Below are 16,545 nucleotides of genomic sequence, written 5' to 3'. Positions count from 1 at the left end.
CAACGGCCTGATGCTCATTCGAAGTTTTCCCTTAGCCCAATGTGCGTTTCCCACGGTCGGCCACTAGGAGGCGCGCACGCGCCACCACTGCCGCGCTCCCTCCGAACAGCCTCGGAATCGAAAGCGAACCTTCACCTTAGCCCCGCGTCCCGCCTTTCCCATGACGTTCTTTCTCAGGAGACTAATCGCTCTCGAGCTTGTTGCGGAGAGCCAATCAGCTTGTGCCTTGGCGCGAGGGGCAGATTGGCCGGTTGACTCTGGTGTCATGGCCGCCGCGTGCACGGGTTGCTGTCGGTGGCTGCGCTGGAGGGGAAAAGCGGCGCGGGCGGCCGTGGCGATGAGTCCTTGGCTGGCAGGGTCGCGCTCCCTCTGGTGGGGGCCGGCCAGGGGCCTGTGGAGCTCTCCCGGAGGCCGTCAAGCGGTGTCTGTGGAGGTGGGGAGCCGGTAAGAGGCGGGTAGGGTCTGGCTTCCCCCTCGCCTGCAGGGGGCCTGCCTGGGAACTCGGGCTGCAGCCCTGGCACGCTTACCTGGGAGTGAGCCCCGTTGACTATCATGGGACTTACTTCTGAGTAGACACGCAGAGGAGTGGGCTCTGAGGCTGCACTTCTAGCCACACTTACCTGGGAAGAAGCCCTGTTACTATCATGGGACTTACTTGTAGGGTTGGACTCTGAGTCACCTACACCCTTGGAGCCCAGGAAGGCAGTAAGTGGTTCCTGACCATGTGCAGAGTGACTTCATGCTGAGCCTGCTGGTAACTTGGCAATAAAATCGCCTCTGAGCATGTGCAGAGTGTGCATTAGGATGTAGCCAGTACCCTGAAGGTGGTTCCCAAACTGTGACCAAAAGTGTCACACTTTTGGGGTCACAAAAGTGACCCCACTGGTGTCACTGTGGGGCACCAAAAGGTGATGGAAAAATCAGATGACTAATTACCTCAAACATTCAGATTATTCAAAAAATTAGATACTGTAGTTGCTAATTACCCTGCAAAGAGCTCAGCTCCTACAGTTTGCAAGATTGCTGCTAGATGTCTGACAAGAAGCTGAGCTCCTGAAGTTTGCAAGCATATGTAAATATAGGAAGATAAATGTTTGAGGGTCTTTTTTCTGTTTATAATTACTTAGAAATACATTACTATTTCTTTCTAGATCTCCTTTCTTAAAAATCTGTTAAGCCTCAGTGTGTCCTGATAGAGCATTGTTTAAAAAAAGTGGTCCTGGTGCTAAAAAGTTTGGGAACCACTGCCCTAGTACAGTGGTTCCTAAGCCTTTTAGCACCAGGACCCACTTTTTAAAATGACAATCTAAAAAGAAATATTGTATTAATAGTATTAATAATAAAGTATTAATTTATAATAATTAGAGTCCTATGCTCCCAAGGCTGCTAGAGAACTTACATATAGCGTGTGCGTGTGTAGACATTTGCTAGATTTTCCCTAGAAATGGAGTTCAAGAACTGTTCCCCAAAACCTTTACAGTCATTCCAGGGTACCCAGAAGGCTGAGCTGGAGAGCCTTCCAAACCAGAGAAAAGGCTGAATCTGATTCACAAGTGAACTATGGCCCACCAATTACTAGAGAAAATGGAAAAATGTGGCATTTTAATTTGGGGGTATGAACCTCATACCACTGGTTAGCATTCCAGCTAAGAATTTTCTTCTGCAAACCAGGCAACGGCGCTTGCGAAAGTTTTTTTTAAATGTTTCAGAAATTTTTTGTAACCCACCCAAAATTGGCTCACAACCCCACTGGTGGGTCCCAACCACAGTTTGGGAAACGCTGCCCTAAGATCTCTGAGTTTGCTGAAAAGTTGTATAGATCCTTCCCCCACCTCACCAAAACAAAGCAAGAAGTGTTGGTTTTTAAAAAAAAAAAAGTTTTAAAAGTAATATCTGCATCTTTGTATGGAAAGTAGACCTCATTGCAATATCTGGACACAAGCCCCATTAAAATAGTAGAGCCAACTAGAGTTTGTGTTAGGACTCCTTCAAGTGTTTTGTTTGTTCTGTAGGGAAAGAACTTGCAAGGGAATAAAATGTAGGTTATCACATGTGGTGATTGTGCATGTGGACACGCGGCAAAATGCAATGCTTGGAGTTTGGAATCGGAGGCACATACAACAGTGTATCATGCCATTTTTGTTCTTGCGCTATTCTCATGTTTTATAATATAACCTGTACATAAATATTGTTTGTCTGAATGCATTTCCATTCTTTTCTGGAACTGTCTCCCTGTCAGCTTGTACTTCCTTTCTGCTTTCCTCTTGAGGTCAGCTAGTTTGTTCATCCATAAACTTAACTTCTTTTTATTGTTGTTCTAGGAAGTTGGAAATTTCCTCTGGAAAGCTGGCAAGGTTTGCAGATGGATGTGCAGTCGTACAGGTAGCAAATTTCTGTAAATTCCATTTGTGCATACCACTGAGACACAATTCAATTGGGGGTGTGTGTGTGTGTGGGCTGTTTTTGTTTATCTTCAAAGAAATAGAACAACTTTAAAATCAATTGCCATCTCCATGATTTTGCTTGGATAAGTCTGCACTGAGCCAGTAAGATTAAGTCTTTGTCATTTACTTTTCCTCTTTTTTCTTTCTATTTTTTAAAATTAAGCTAGGTGACACATCAGTGATGGTAACAGCAGTTAGTAAAACAAAACCTTCTCCATCTCAATTCATGCCTTTGGTGGTAAGTGTCCTAATGAGTGGCATATAGTGTTAAAATATGTTGTGGGATGTTTTTGGTGAGAGATGCTCAGTGTTTAAGTGGTATGTTTCTGTTTTATCTTGAAACAGAATGACTGTATCTTGTGCACAGATACATAATTCCTATTAACTTTAATGGGGCTTATGAGTATGCAGCCGTACAGGATTGCACTAGTTGGTTGTAAAGCAGGTAGCATGTACACAATGAAATTTGTAGACAAAGACTAAAAAAATGATTTTATAGTAAGTGTACTGGATAAATTGGAATGCTAACTCATATTTTGCAATATAGAATACCTGTCCTAATAAAATAAGAGGAAACAATACTTATACATATCTCTTTAATTGCATAAGGTTGACTATCGGCAAAAAGCTGCTGCTGCTGGAAGAATTCCCACGAATTATATGCGAAGAGAACTTGGTTCCACTGATAGAGAAATTCTTGCAAGCAGAGTAATAGGTATATACACTGTAAAGGCTTTGCAAGCATCCTTGCCTGGTTTGCAGAAGAAAATCTTTAGCTGGAATGCTAATTTGGGGGTACAACGATTATCTCATGCTACAAGTTAAAATGTCACATTTTCTGATTTTTCTCTAGTAATTAGAGTGCTGTAGATCACATGTAAACCCAGTTTCAACTGTTTGTCTGACCTGGAAATTCCTAACTGCATATCTTGCTCTCCACTTCAGACTTCTGGGTACCCTGGAATTGACTGCAAAGGTTTGGGGGAACAGTCTTTAGAGCAGTGGTTCTCAAATGTTAGCACCAGGATCCACTTTTTAAAATGAGAATTTGTCGGGACCCACCGGAACTGATGTCACGACCAGAAGTGACATCATCAAGCAGGAAAATTTTTAACAATCCTAGGCTGCAGTCCTAGGATTGCAATCCACACTTATCCAGGAGTAAATCCCATTTACTATCATTGTTAAAAGCATATACAGAGTAGCCTGCTTAAAAGTACAGATCTGTGACATTTCCCCAAATGTGGTCACATCCCATGGTGGCATTAAATCTAATGTATTTTAAATAAAATTTTGAAATGAAGGGGGACCCAGCAGAAATTGGCTTATGACCCACCTAGTGGGTCCCCACCCACAGTTTGAGAAACAGAGAGTTTCGAGGGGCTCCATTTCTATGGAGAGTCTAGCAAATGTCTGTACACACACGCTATTCATTTGTTTTTTAACACCCTCAGAAGCACAGGATGCCAATTATTATTAATTTATAGTAATAATTCATTCTTCTTTTTTTTTGCCTCATGGGTCGTGATAAACTGTTAACTGTTATTAGTGTGTCCTGGTGCTAAAAAGTTTGGGAAGGACTGATACATGGCATTTTTAAATATTTAAATGCTTTTTTGCAGATCGGTCAATTAGGCCACTTTTCCCAGCAGGCTACTACTATGATACACAGGTGGGTCCCTCCTTACTTCTAGCCTAGACCCTAGCTTCTTTTAGTGTGGAATTACTATTAAATGGGTGCATTGCATACTGCTGTTACATAAGCAGTCACTGGTCATACTTGCCTCCTTGTGAGAAGCAGTAATATTGAAGGGATCATTTTGCTCTTTCCTCTTCACGGTAGATGTAGAAGGTGATGATTAGGTCTAGAAACAACAACTGGGCAAGTTCCATTCTGCAGTCTTGTAAATTTCATCAAGTGGAACCTATTCTTCACTTTCTGTTGAAGATGACATTCTTTGCCATGAAAGATTTTATTTCTATTGTGTGTTCTTGCCCTTCTTTTCTTACCCATCTTAGTGTTGTTGAAATTGGTTTCTATCTTTTCTACGAGTATAAATGTATTTAATATTTTGAATACCATTAAACTAAACTATCACTCATCTTTGTCCTTCTTGCACTAGATCCTTTGTAATCTTTTAGCTGTAGATGGTGTCCATGATCCTGAGGTGCTGGCCATCAATGGAGGTATCTATTTTTGTAAATAATTTTCAAAATATTTAGTGTTCCACTAAACATTATTGCTAGTGTCAAGTAAATGAATCTTATTACTTTTAGCATCTGCAGCCCTTACACTGTCAGATATTCCATGGAATGGTCCCATTGGTGAGTAATGTTAAAATTCATGTATTCTTATGTTAAAGTTCATGACAAAAGTTCAAGAACAAGTAAACAACCTGTTTATTTAAAGTTAGTGTGCTTAAAGGCAGAATAGTCTAGAATTCATAGTTGTTTGAAACCTTAGAGGTCTAATGACACTGTTTCTTATCTGTTAAATCATCTTTCGGTACAATGACAGCTTCCCTCCAAGGGCTAGTAGTAGCTGTAGGGGGTGGTGAGATGGGCTACTTCATTTATTTAAAAGATTTATATGGCATGTCTCCCCTTGTATACAAGGCCTTCAGGGCAGTGTACAATATAAAATAAATGCAAAGCATAATTTTTTTGGATGAGTTTTTTCTTAGTTGCAGACTGCTGTCTGATGGAGTATTTTATTAGGTGCTGTGAGAGTAGGTCTGATTGACGGGGAAGTTATTGTTAATCCCACTCGCAAAGAAATGTCTTCCAGTACTCTGGATATGATTGTCTCTGGAGCACCTCGTAGTCAAATTGGTAAGTAATGAACAATTTTTAAAAAATTAATAAAATGCCCAAAGAATTATTTGAAGCCATAGAATGCTGTTTTAATGCTAAGTGTGTCTCAGCCTGGTTAGTACCTGGATGGAAGGCTACTTGAGAATTCTGCATAAGCCACACTGAATGTTGGATCAGACATGCTGCCACCAGTTTTGACTCATTGATGTGAATTGTTGATCATGCATCAAAACATGTAACTTTCATGTTGTGTCAAATCTTTGTTGTCAGCCTCTGGTGCAGTGTAAATGCAACTTTAAATTACCTGCTTAGTTGAGCCATAGTCTATGTATAGAAGCCGAACCCCTCCATGACGAATTTGTGTTCTTGAATACTCTTAATGTACTATAAATTAGTTTCATGGTGATCTGCCACCAAAGCCAGCCAGACCTTATTCCTGTGTGTTGTGCCTCAGTGCATCCATAGTAGTGGGTGAGTGTATCCAAGTAAATACTGCTGCCCCCGCATGATTTAAGTACTATTTTATATCCATTTTTGTCCAACCTTTCTCTAAGGCTCTGGTGTCTCAGCATTTTGAGATTCTTTGGAAAAATGTTTCTGGTGTATAAAAAGCATGTTCGAACTCTGTAGCATATAACAATTTTTAATTAATACAGTATGTCTTCTGACTGTGAATAGACCTTATTTCCACAGTGTGTTGTGTTTCTACCCTGTCATAATTAATCATGTAATTAAATTATCAGAGTTCATTGTCTAAGGAGTTAGCCTCTATTTATAAAATATATTCCAGCCTCTTTGGGTTCTTCTACAATAAGAGTCAGTAGATACAGTGTAGCCATTGAAGATCATAACACTGGTTGACTTTGGGCTCTTTGTTTGACTCTAGTTATGCTGGAAGCAGCAGCAGAGAATGTGTTACAGCAGGATTTCTGCCATGCCATTAAAGTGGGTGTGAAACACACCCAGCAAATAATTCAAGGCATACAACAACTGGCAAGAGAGCAGGGTGTTGCCAAGAGAACAGTCCAGAAGCTATTCACGGCTCCAGAGGAGATTGTGGAATGTGCAAAGCAGTAAGTACCCTCAAAATTGTCAGATCATGGGACAGTGGCTGAACACGCCTATTATTTATCTAAAAATTCAAGCTCCACCTACACAAATGGTCACACAGTTCTCAAAACATAACTAGGACAGGGGACCCAGTGCGTAATCTGGAAGGTAAGCAGGTGCAAATTAACCAGTTCCCTAAATGGAAAGTTACTGGGAGCTCCCATGTGAAAGTAGGATAGAAAGATAACATTTTTAAAAATATAATTAGGACCAAGTATACGACAAATGATATTTATAATATACAATAAGCAAACAGTATGGATATGTGTGTATATAAAGCTTCATACCAGTAATGTGTTCAAAAGAGCCCAGTTCTCTGTTTTTCTCTCATATGCAGTATGCAAATGTACTTATGCGTCTCAGTGGCTCTGTTAGATAACAGTTGCAGAGAATTGCAGGCAATACAATTCTGTTATAGTCTGGGTGTCTATAGAGGGCTGTTATAGTCGCAGTGTATGTGGTCACTCCCCCTCCCCCATGCTGCCATGATTTCTGGTCAGTTTAGGTGTGCAGGTTTCTTTAGTGTTTCAAGGAGTACCTGGGAAAAGCTAAAGCTAAATCCAGCAGTGCACCTGGCTCTTCTGTATGTTTTGGTGTGACTGACGATTGGATAGTGGCCTCTCCTCTGCCTCTTACTGCTACCAGTCCCTGCCTGAACAAATGTTTGGTACAATTTTGGATTAATTAGGTACACAGTTAACTTGACCAAAGATGCTTTCAATGTGGTCTAGTCCAGTGCTTCCCAAACCCCTACTAGGGAGTTGGGAGCACTGTAAGTGTGTATGGGGGGGGGGGGATGTTGGCAGCAGTGTGATCCCCGGGATTGTGCTGCTGCCAGGGATGGGAGGAGGGGTTTCACTTGCCAGCACTAGAGTCCTAGGGGGTCCTCTGCAGGTCTCCCCACACCTTCAAATGTGTAAAAAAAGAAAAAAATACCTGCACGTTTTACCGCTAAACCAGAAGTGCCTTTTTTCTTTTTTTTACATGTTTAGAGTCATGAGGAGCCCTGTGGAAGGCTACCCAAACCCCCAGGACTCTGGCTGCAGCTGCCAGTAAGTGGGGGGGGGGGGGGAAACGCTTCCCATCCCAGCAGCAGCAGCTTGATCCTAGGGATTGCGTTGCTGCCTCCCCACCTCTTAAAGTGGAAGGGACAAGTGCTTCCCTGTCTGGTGGGTTGTGACCCACCTGTTTGGGAATTACTGGTTTAGTCAGTTTCTCCATATCATTCCCTCTTGTGGAGTTTAGAGAAGCAGCTAGAATTAGGAAAGGAATTTTCCCCACTCCATGACCTTTTTTGAGTGTGCCTATTTTCCCCTCCACCCTATATATAGATGTAGCTAGTTTGTTATCAGGATTGGTGTCATGGTGGTGTTGAAGAGGTTGTATCTTCCATGGTTCTTGAGAAATTATTGTCTGTATGCTGCTTTAGCTTGTGTTCTATTTCTGTGATGTTCGAGGCAGGAAATGGCAGGGGACACATGATGCTGTCCTTTTCATTCTCTTTCTGAAGATAGGAAGTATGAGGTTACAGCAGGACTTTCTGGGCAGCCCTAAGCCACAGTAGTGAAGCCTTTGCTCTCAATAACTTAATATAAAAATGATGAGATGAGAGAAGGGTCTAGCCCCTGATCTAATGGATGGGATGGTTCATATGGAGATTTGTATTCCCTAAATCAGTGCTTCCCAAACTTACCAGGTCTACAGCAGTCTGTTCCTAGTGCTGCTAGTTGCAGAACCCAGAAGTATATGCTGATGAGGTTGCAACATGTGACGTGATGATGTCATGGGTACTTCTGGGTTGAATTTTTTTTAATTAAAATCTTTAATTAAATTTTAATTTTTTTGAATTAAAATCGGCATAAAAGCACTTAGAGAGGCAGGCCTATACCACATCATGTGCATCCCCTCTCCCCAAGCAGAGCCTCAGTATTGTGATCTGCCAAGTGGCTTGGCTGGCACACATACTACAACACCTCTGAAGACTCATCGCAATGCCCAGTTTGTGAACTTTTCCCTAAATTAACACACCTTGCAGTCAGTTCCAGGCTTTGTGTCAGAATTTGTAGGAAATACTCGCTGTATAGGATATTCAGACTGTACTGTACTCTCTTCACTGCCTCTATACCTGACTGGTACTGCTGATGAAATATGAGGGCTTGGGCTTGGTCCTTCCATCTTGGAAATGCAAGCTATGGTCTTGTAGAAGCTATTGACCTTTTGGCTCAATGGAAGCTGCTGCTGCTACTTTTCATCCCTGGTACTCCTTGGCAAGAAAAGGAAAGGAGGAGGAGAAAGGCAAGCAAATGCTTTTATTTTCCCCCTTTTAACTGTGTAGCTTTCTACCACTTACTGGAAAAGGACTCCAGGTAGCTTATGTTTAAAAACAGTAATATAAAATACAAACCTTTCTTAGTGTTCTGCTCCTGAAAAAATCAGGCAAACTTTCTTTTCTGAATATTTCCAGCTGTCGAAATGCTGTAATTAACAAATCAAAATTTCTCAGTTGGGAGTGCATGTGTGGTTTTTTTGTGGTTTTTTTTTAAAAGAAAAGAAAAATAAGGATAATTTTGTGCTGGGTATTTCTAGTGCCAGGTATGATGCAAAAACTAAGCAGAGTGATAGAGGCATTTTTCACATGGCTGCAGACAGGGCAGTGAAGTTCCGCACATGAACTCCTGTAACCTGGTATTAATCTGCTTGGACTCTCACTCTCTCCTTCAGTCACTCACCACATATGCTGGGGATTTTTCTTGAGCAGAGAGGCTTTGAGGTGCTGGAGCCCACCCAATGTCATTTGAATGTTGTGGTAATGAAGAGAAGAGGAAAATTTAATTCTGAATTGAGCATTCAAATAGCAGAGACTGAAAAATGTGTGGGCAGTAGCAACGACAAGTTAGAAGAGTGAACATAAATAAAAGGTGGTGTTACTTCTTGGATGTATAAAATTAAACACCATCAGTCAGTTAATAGCAGCCTTGCAGTATGTTTCCTAATGGGATTTGCCTTCTTGAGTTTTGGCACATGTCATGGTACTTTATTTTGTACTTTCCTACGTGAGTATACAACATTGACTATTGCTATGTAGGCTGCATAGTGAGTGTTGTGATTAAATTAATAAGTTGTGTAAGCTAGGAAGACCCTGATACAAATGTTACCTTTGTTATAAACTTCAGAGGTTGGCCTCGGACAAGCCATGACTTCTGCAGTATGATTCAGTGGTAGACATTAGGGTAGCACTCAGGTGGGCTTATCTTCAAATCTGTCCTAGCGATGCCTCATCTGTACTATGTAGTACTGCTGCATATCTGTACTATGTAGTACTGCTGCATAGCATGAGAGATTGTTGAGCACTATGTAAACCTGCCCGGTTGGAGACTAATGGTCAGGAAGCAGGCACTAATTGGGCCACAATTCATTGTTTCTATTGGGTAGAATGGCTCAGTCATGAGACACCAGGCATGAGGTTCTTCTGTCAGTCAAAAACATCAAACATACTTCCCTAAAAGACAGCTCAAAGAGCACTGTAATAAATCATCAGTGAAAGAATCTCTGTAATATGATGGTAGCAATGCAAATTGCACTGGCTGTTTCCAGCAAAGTGCCATCAGTGCCTACTGCTACACTAGAGCACGTCTGGTTGTGACACTGGCATCTGCATGCAGTGCCATTTCATCTCTCTTCCTTCAAAACCCACCCTATCTTCCTCTTCTCTGATTGGAAATAAGCCTAAATACCTGAGCTGCATTTGTTTGTATTCATCCCTTGTTTACTCTTGTTGCTGCTTCCTCCTTTATCTTTTTTTCTCTTCATTCTCCAGTCTAATTTTAAATTGTATATCCCTTTTTAAAAGAACCTCTCCTTGCTTGTGCTATCCCGTAAAGGGCCATATGCTTTACTGACAAGCAGCAGTTAAGCTGTTGGCTTAGTCTCATGCTTTTTCTGGGGCTCCTGTTTTCACTACAGCAGGATGAAGCAATTTTGTAAACTTTGATATATTGGATTTGGAAAAAAAAGTTACTTCCTGCTATAGAGATCCTGACCATGTGGAACTCAGGTAGGCAAAAGATGTTGGTCTTTTCAGTCGCACAATCTTTTCATCTGAAGTCAGGCACAGCTGTTCTTTTTTGCTGCATTACTTCAAGACAGGTGGGACACTTGGGCAGATGGTCTATATGAAGATCTTGAGAAGGGCTGTCTCTTAGGACCTGCCTCTCCAGCTAAGGTGTATGTGCAGCTCCTGATGTTCTCAAGTGAAAACCTTGCCTGTTCTAGTTGCTGCCGCCTTATTCATAACAATTGAAACTGGTTTCCATTCAAACATAAGTTTCTAATAATTATTCTCTCCTCTCTCCCTGCTCTCCCCCCCTCCCCCGAATTTTCACTTGAAAGGCTTGCATCTGAAAAGGTCACTGCTGTGTTCTCGGACTTCAACCATGATAAAGTGAGTACTCAAAACTCTTCTTGATAAATGGCACTTGAATTACTTCTCAGAGTTCTCAGTGCCAGCCTGCCTTCTACTAATGCATACAAGTTGTTTAGCTACTCATGTTCTGCAATCATTCTATCCTGGTTGACAAGATGTTAATCAGAATGCAAAGAACATTCTCCCTGTCCCAACATCCTGTTCTCTTCTTCCTGAAGATTCCTGAGAATGGCTCTGATCCAGGGAACTTGGGAGTATCTGAGAGGTCTGCTGTGCTCCTAATTGTCATGGAAAACAAAAGCCCCTGATGAGACTAATTAGTGCTAAGGCAGAATAGCAACTGAGATAAGGCTCCTGGACTCTGTCTGAACCCTTCAAGAGCAGTGCCATGAAGGACTTTTGAAAGTCTCTTTCATGTTTATCAATTGATCAGTGCCTTATGGCATATCATTCCAAAAGTCCTTTACAGCATAAATCTTTGAGGGATGGGGAGGAGTGCTGCTGTTAAGTGCGTATGCACAGGTGTGCCTCATGTTCAGACAAACTTCCCTATATAGTAGTCTCTTGTATTCTCACAGCTCCAGAAACACATGCTAAAATGTTTCTGCACATTGATCACTGTGGCTGCATCAGGCACACACTGTTCATTTACTAGTTGACCTTTGAACTTTGAAAGAATGTAAAGATTACTTTACTGCAGTGGGATTTTTAGTAGCTAGGGGAAAACTTGCATCATTATTTGCGGGTGGGAAGTAAGGGAAGCAAGACTTTACATGGCTAATAGCACTAATTCAAAGAATTATACCGTATGGCAGGGATGTCAAACTTGTTTCATACAGAGGGCCAAGGTTAGCATTCATGGTGCCTGCTGAGGGTCAGAAGTTACATCATTAAGCAGAAAGTGACAGCATTAAGCAGATGATGGCCAGAAATAAGCATTGTTCTCAGATAGAAACTCATTAGCTGCAAATGGCAAAGAGAAAATGTGGAAATCATGTTCAGATTTTCAAGATATGAGAGCAACCAATTATTATACTAGGACAGCTCTGTTATAATGGCATCTGAGATATTGCTTCCAGGGGCCACATTTGGCCCATGGGTCTTATGTTTGACACCCCTGCCCTGTGGTGTCCTTTCTTCCAGTGGAAGAGGTCTTTTGTATAGATGGTATTGACTGTTCACCATAGGCCTCTTATCATTTTCCACTCACCAGTTGTTTACCTCATGGCTCTCTGTCAGTGGGTGTAAAATGCATATTTATATTTACACATTATATTTAGCTTACCCGTGTGTTGTTTAGACTTTTCCATCTTCTGCGAACATTTTACATATTGACTTATCTGCCAAGGAACCTCTGAACATCTGCTGCGGACCCCACTGTGTTGCAGCAGAAGATTCTGGAATGTGTTATAGCTCTTAGGGCTTTGGCCAGTCCTGTTGGGCCTTGCTGTTGCACTGCTTGAACTGTGTGTAACTTAGAACAGAGTAACATTTTTTCTCTTTCCAGGGGAGATCAGTAATGGTGAGCAAGCTGTCTTTTAGGGAAGTGTGTTTGCTGTTACTGATTTTATTAACTGACACCCATACCTCACATGCAACTCCAGTAAGTTTCTGAGGCATTCCAGGGCTCCCTTATACAATACTTGAAAGTCACTGTCTTTGCAACTAGTTCCCAACCGGTGATCCGCGAGACCCTGAGAAGTGGTCTACAAAGTCTCAGGAAAAAAATTATTGCCTTTGATCACTTCCAGTGTGCTTCCCTATACCACCAGAGAGGGTGAAGAATGAACTACCTGCAGGCAGCAACAAAAGCATCAACCCACAAACCTTCACTATAAATAATGCATCTAATAAATCTCTAATTATTACAAATTTAATTGATTTTTTTGTGTGAAAATGCAGGTGGGGGTTGCATGTAGGACCCATGAGAGAGGGTAAGGGGGTTAATTTGTACCTGGGCCTAGTGTCAAAAAGGGGGCCTAGGAGCTAAAGGAGGGCCAGAAATTTCCTGGGATCTTATATTTACCAATCTTACCTGGACTTGCTGCCCACTTGGGATGCTAAGTATAAGGTGGCTGTGGCTGCCGCAAACCATATGTGCTGGACCAAGGAATGCATACATGACACTCCAGAACACTCAAATCTGGGTGGAAACAGGCCTACTGCAGTAGCTCTTTTCACCTCTGCTTACGGTGAAGGGATGTATCAAGGACACAGCTGTGGAACTACAGCTGTTGCAGAAGTATGTTTTGGTACACACAGGTACCATTCTTTCCATTCTTGTGTGAAACTAAATAGGATGATCTAATTTTCTGCAAGGATTTTCTCTATTTAAAAAATTTTAGGGACTTAGGAGTGTGTTTGGTTTTCTGTATTCCTGTATCTAGCTGCTGACACTGTGTGCGCAGGTAGACCTTGGCTCCACATTGGGAAGCACAGTAGACTAGGACTCCAAAGACGCTTTGTGCTGCTGCAACCCTGCCCTGATTTGCCCACCTCTGTGGGCACCCTCTCCCACTTTTTCACCTCCTCCCCTCCCCCTTTGGGAAGGGACCCAAAATGAACATTGTACCCCCTAATAAACTTCCTCTTGAAGGCTCTGGTTGCATGTGGTTCACTTCAATTCCAATTTTTGTCTCAATGGTCCATGGCTCCTAAAGGATAGGAATCTCTGGTCTTAGTGTATCATATAAAATATTTGAACTTCTTCATTTAAAAGTGAGAGCCAGCATTAAATATTACAGCCCACATTTTGAAATAGTGAAACGTACTCTCCTTCATAGCACTTGCAACATGAAAAAAATACAGATTTCGGACTGTGTATGGGGCAAGAAGTTTTAAAATATTTTGTCTGCCTTGTGGCGAGCCTCTAGGAGGTTGTAATTTTCTGTGGTCTCCACTTGTGGTTGTCACTTTTAAATCTGCTCTTAGTCCTAGGTTGTGCAAGAGATTAAAAAATTCATCTTAATAAAATTAAAATGGATTATATTTATTTTATATTCCAGATTTCAAGAGATGACGCAATAAACAAAATAAGGCTTGAAACAGAAGAACAACTGAAGGGTAATAAATTATTATTTAGCTCACTGGTTGCCAAACTGCACTCTGGTGGCAAACTCACAAGGGTGCTGTGGGACGTCTCCAGCAGCCTTTTCTTACCAGCTTTCCTGGCGCTGCCATCTTGGACCACACAAGTTCTCACAAGATCTTGCACAATCCAAAATGGTGGTGCTACTGCAACAGGGCTCCTTGATGGAAGTGCACTATAACCACGGTGAGTTTGGGTGTCACCTAGCAGATTCTGATTTAAAATCTCATTTCATAGGTTTTGAGATACAGGTGGTATAATGGACCAGTTCTTACTGAGCCAGTAAATCTGTTCCATTTCAGACGACAGGGGAATGCTTACATAATTTGAACATTTCTCCATAATAAGCAGAAAAGTTCCTTCATGTAGAGAACTGATCTAGACCCCTTCTCTCTTTCTCATTTTAGGGTTCTATGAGAAGGGCTTTTTGTTAGGGAGTCATTCAGTCTTTAATCCCCAGGCTTCAGGCTCAGCTATACCTTCTCAGTGAAAACTGTGCCCTTGTTGAAACTTTTTTGTGCTCTGTCTGATGATCACGATCAGGGGTATCAAACATAAGGCCCGGGTTCCTGATGTGGCCTGCGGAAGCTTTTTATATGGCCCTCAGGCTTTCAGCTGCTAAGTAGCGCTGAGGTGTTACTGAAAAGGTGTTACTTGAAAATTGGGCTCTCCCATTTCTTGAAATATGATCAAGATTCATATATTTTCTCTTTCGTTATTTGAAGCTAATGAGTTCCTAAGTGAGAAAAAGGTGTTTATTTTTGGTTATGACCTGTTTAATGACATTACTTCTTGCCTAATGACATCACTTCCGACCCTCATCAGGCACCATGAATGCTGTGTGGCCCTCCATATGAAAGGTGTTTGACACTCCTGATCAAGATCCTTTCTTCTGTTTCCATCCTTTAAAGGCATGGAGGATGCTTTTTGCTTACTCTGTGTACCTTGTAAGAAGCACAACTGACCCAGCTGTCTGTCATCAAAGGTGCACAGAGCACATCTCCTGACAATGGCTAAATTTCTAAGAATGAGAGAGAGAAAAATTGGCAAGTCCTTCAGATTGGGGAGTGTTCTTTGATGGCATCTCTTACTTTCCTTCAGATCATATTATGGGGAAAATGACTCTGCATTTAGCTTGCATTTTTTGTTCTGTGTCTTATGTCTAGAAAAGTTCCCAGAAGCTGAACCTTATGAAGTCATGGAGTCATTTAATGTTGTTTCCAAGGAAATCTTTAGAAATCTTGTTCTGAATGAATACAGAAGGTAAATATGGAATTTATTGTTTTGTTGTGTTTAAGCAGATTAATGCATAGAGCTAAAAAGGCTAAAGACCAGTCTCTTTTGCTGCACTTTTACAAAAGCTTCACGTATTTGTTTGTATGTCTCTAACCCACCTTCCCATCTTAAAATAAAATGCCTATGGTGACTCACATCAGAATTTTAAAAACAATGTTACAAATTAAATATAAAGAATGGGACGCAGAAGAGGTGATGAGAACAGAAGTTAATTGGCAGAAAATGGCACAAGCCAGGTAGAATACAGTCAGCCCACATCGTACATGAGGTTTACATTCATTCTAGAGTCAGCATGTCAAGCTAAAATTGTGTATATTCAAAATTACCTTGGAATGCCCTTACATCTGAAAAATATATTCTCTTTAAAAACAATGTGAGGCACACAAAAACTGGGGCAACAGCAGCTTCACTCTCCGATGTCAGGTTTGTTTTGGCGCATTTAGTAAGTTCAGTGGTGGGCAGTACCACCTGTGCTATTTAAATTGTTGTTCTGTCTTTGTTTACCAAGCACATGTAGTTGAATTCATGCAAGTAAAGTGTGCATAAGATCCAGGCTGACTATATTCATCAGGCCAAAGGGTCTGGTGATTGACGTCGGCATACTGTTGAGGAAGCAGGAGGTAGTCTTTGGAAGCAAGGAGTTTCACAGCCTGAGCCCAGCAACAGAGAAGCCCTCTCCACATTCCTGCCATCCCAGATGGAGGCAAGATGAGCAGAAGAACTTCTCCATCTGATCAAAATAGGCTGGCAGGCTCTATGTGGGGGAATGATTCTTACAGATCTGTTTCCTTTTAGGACACAGTGAGTCAACAGAATCCTGCTTGTCCCACCTCTGCTTGACTGTTCTTTTTGCATGTTTGCATTCAGATAGGAACTCTATGTGTAGAACCCAAAAGTGTGTGGGCTTGATCTGTGCAATGCTGTATTGTAGTCTACAGATAGAACAGGAGTTAGGTCATGACATCCAATATGCATAAGGGCACAATCCTAACCAGGTCTACTCAGAAGTATGTCCTATTTTGTTCATTGGGGCTTACTCTCAGGAAAGTGTGGTTAGAATTGCAGCATATGTCAGGTGAGGTCAAGAGGCCTGGTTGTCAATCATGATTTTGCTCTCCCTATTAAAGAAATGCCTGCATGTATGTATACTTCAGACTTCAGAAAATTCTGCCGTCTTTGACACCATTCTTTGACTTTACTCCGATAGGTGTGATGGACGAGACTTGACTTCACTTAGAAATATCAGTTGTGAAGTGGACATGTTCAAAACCCTGCATGGATCTGCATTATTTCAGAGAGGTCAAACCCAGGTATTCACTCCCCACCCACTTTATTTTTTCATTTTAGATACTGATACAGAGGTGCTTGGA

The 16,545-nt window shown here is 41.6% G+C and overlaps 1 protein-coding gene across 2 annotated transcripts in view; it reads left to right on the top strand.

Annotated features, from left to right (window-relative positions):
• Positions 1-263: 263 nt before the first annotated feature.
• Positions 264-16,545, top strand: part of PNPT1 (polyribonucleotide nucleotidyltransferase 1) — a 37,181-nt gene continuing 20,899 nt past the window's right edge. For both annotated transcript variants that reach the window (XM_066626082.1, XM_066626091.1), the window contains exons 1-13: positions 264-444; positions 2,322-2,382; positions 2,608-2,682; positions 3,054-3,159; positions 4,067-4,116; positions 4,568-4,631; positions 4,722-4,769; positions 5,163-5,276; positions 6,145-6,331; positions 10,758-10,809; positions 13,797-13,854; positions 15,046-15,142; positions 16,383-16,485. In XM_066626082.1, the coding sequence (XP_066482179.1) occupies positions 266-444; positions 2,322-2,382; positions 2,608-2,682; positions 3,054-3,159; positions 4,067-4,116; positions 4,568-4,631; positions 4,722-4,769; positions 5,163-5,276; positions 6,145-6,331; positions 10,758-10,809; positions 13,797-13,854; positions 15,046-15,142; positions 16,383-16,485 (1,194 nt within the window). In that variant the 5' untranslated portion in view covers positions 264-265. The remainder of the gene's footprint in view (positions 445-2,321; positions 2,383-2,607; positions 2,683-3,053; positions 3,160-4,066; positions 4,117-4,567; positions 4,632-4,721; positions 4,770-5,162; positions 5,277-6,144; positions 6,332-10,757; positions 10,810-13,796; positions 13,855-15,045; positions 15,143-16,382; positions 16,486-16,545) is intronic.

This window comes from Tiliqua scincoides, chromosome 1 (assembly GCF_035046505.1).
Source record: "Tiliqua scincoides isolate rTilSci1 chromosome 1, rTilSci1.hap2, whole genome shotgun sequence".
NCBI lineage: Eukaryota > Metazoa > Chordata > Lepidosauria > Squamata > Scincidae > Tiliqua > Tiliqua scincoides.
This window is presented reverse-complemented; position numbering and strand designations above follow the sequence as displayed.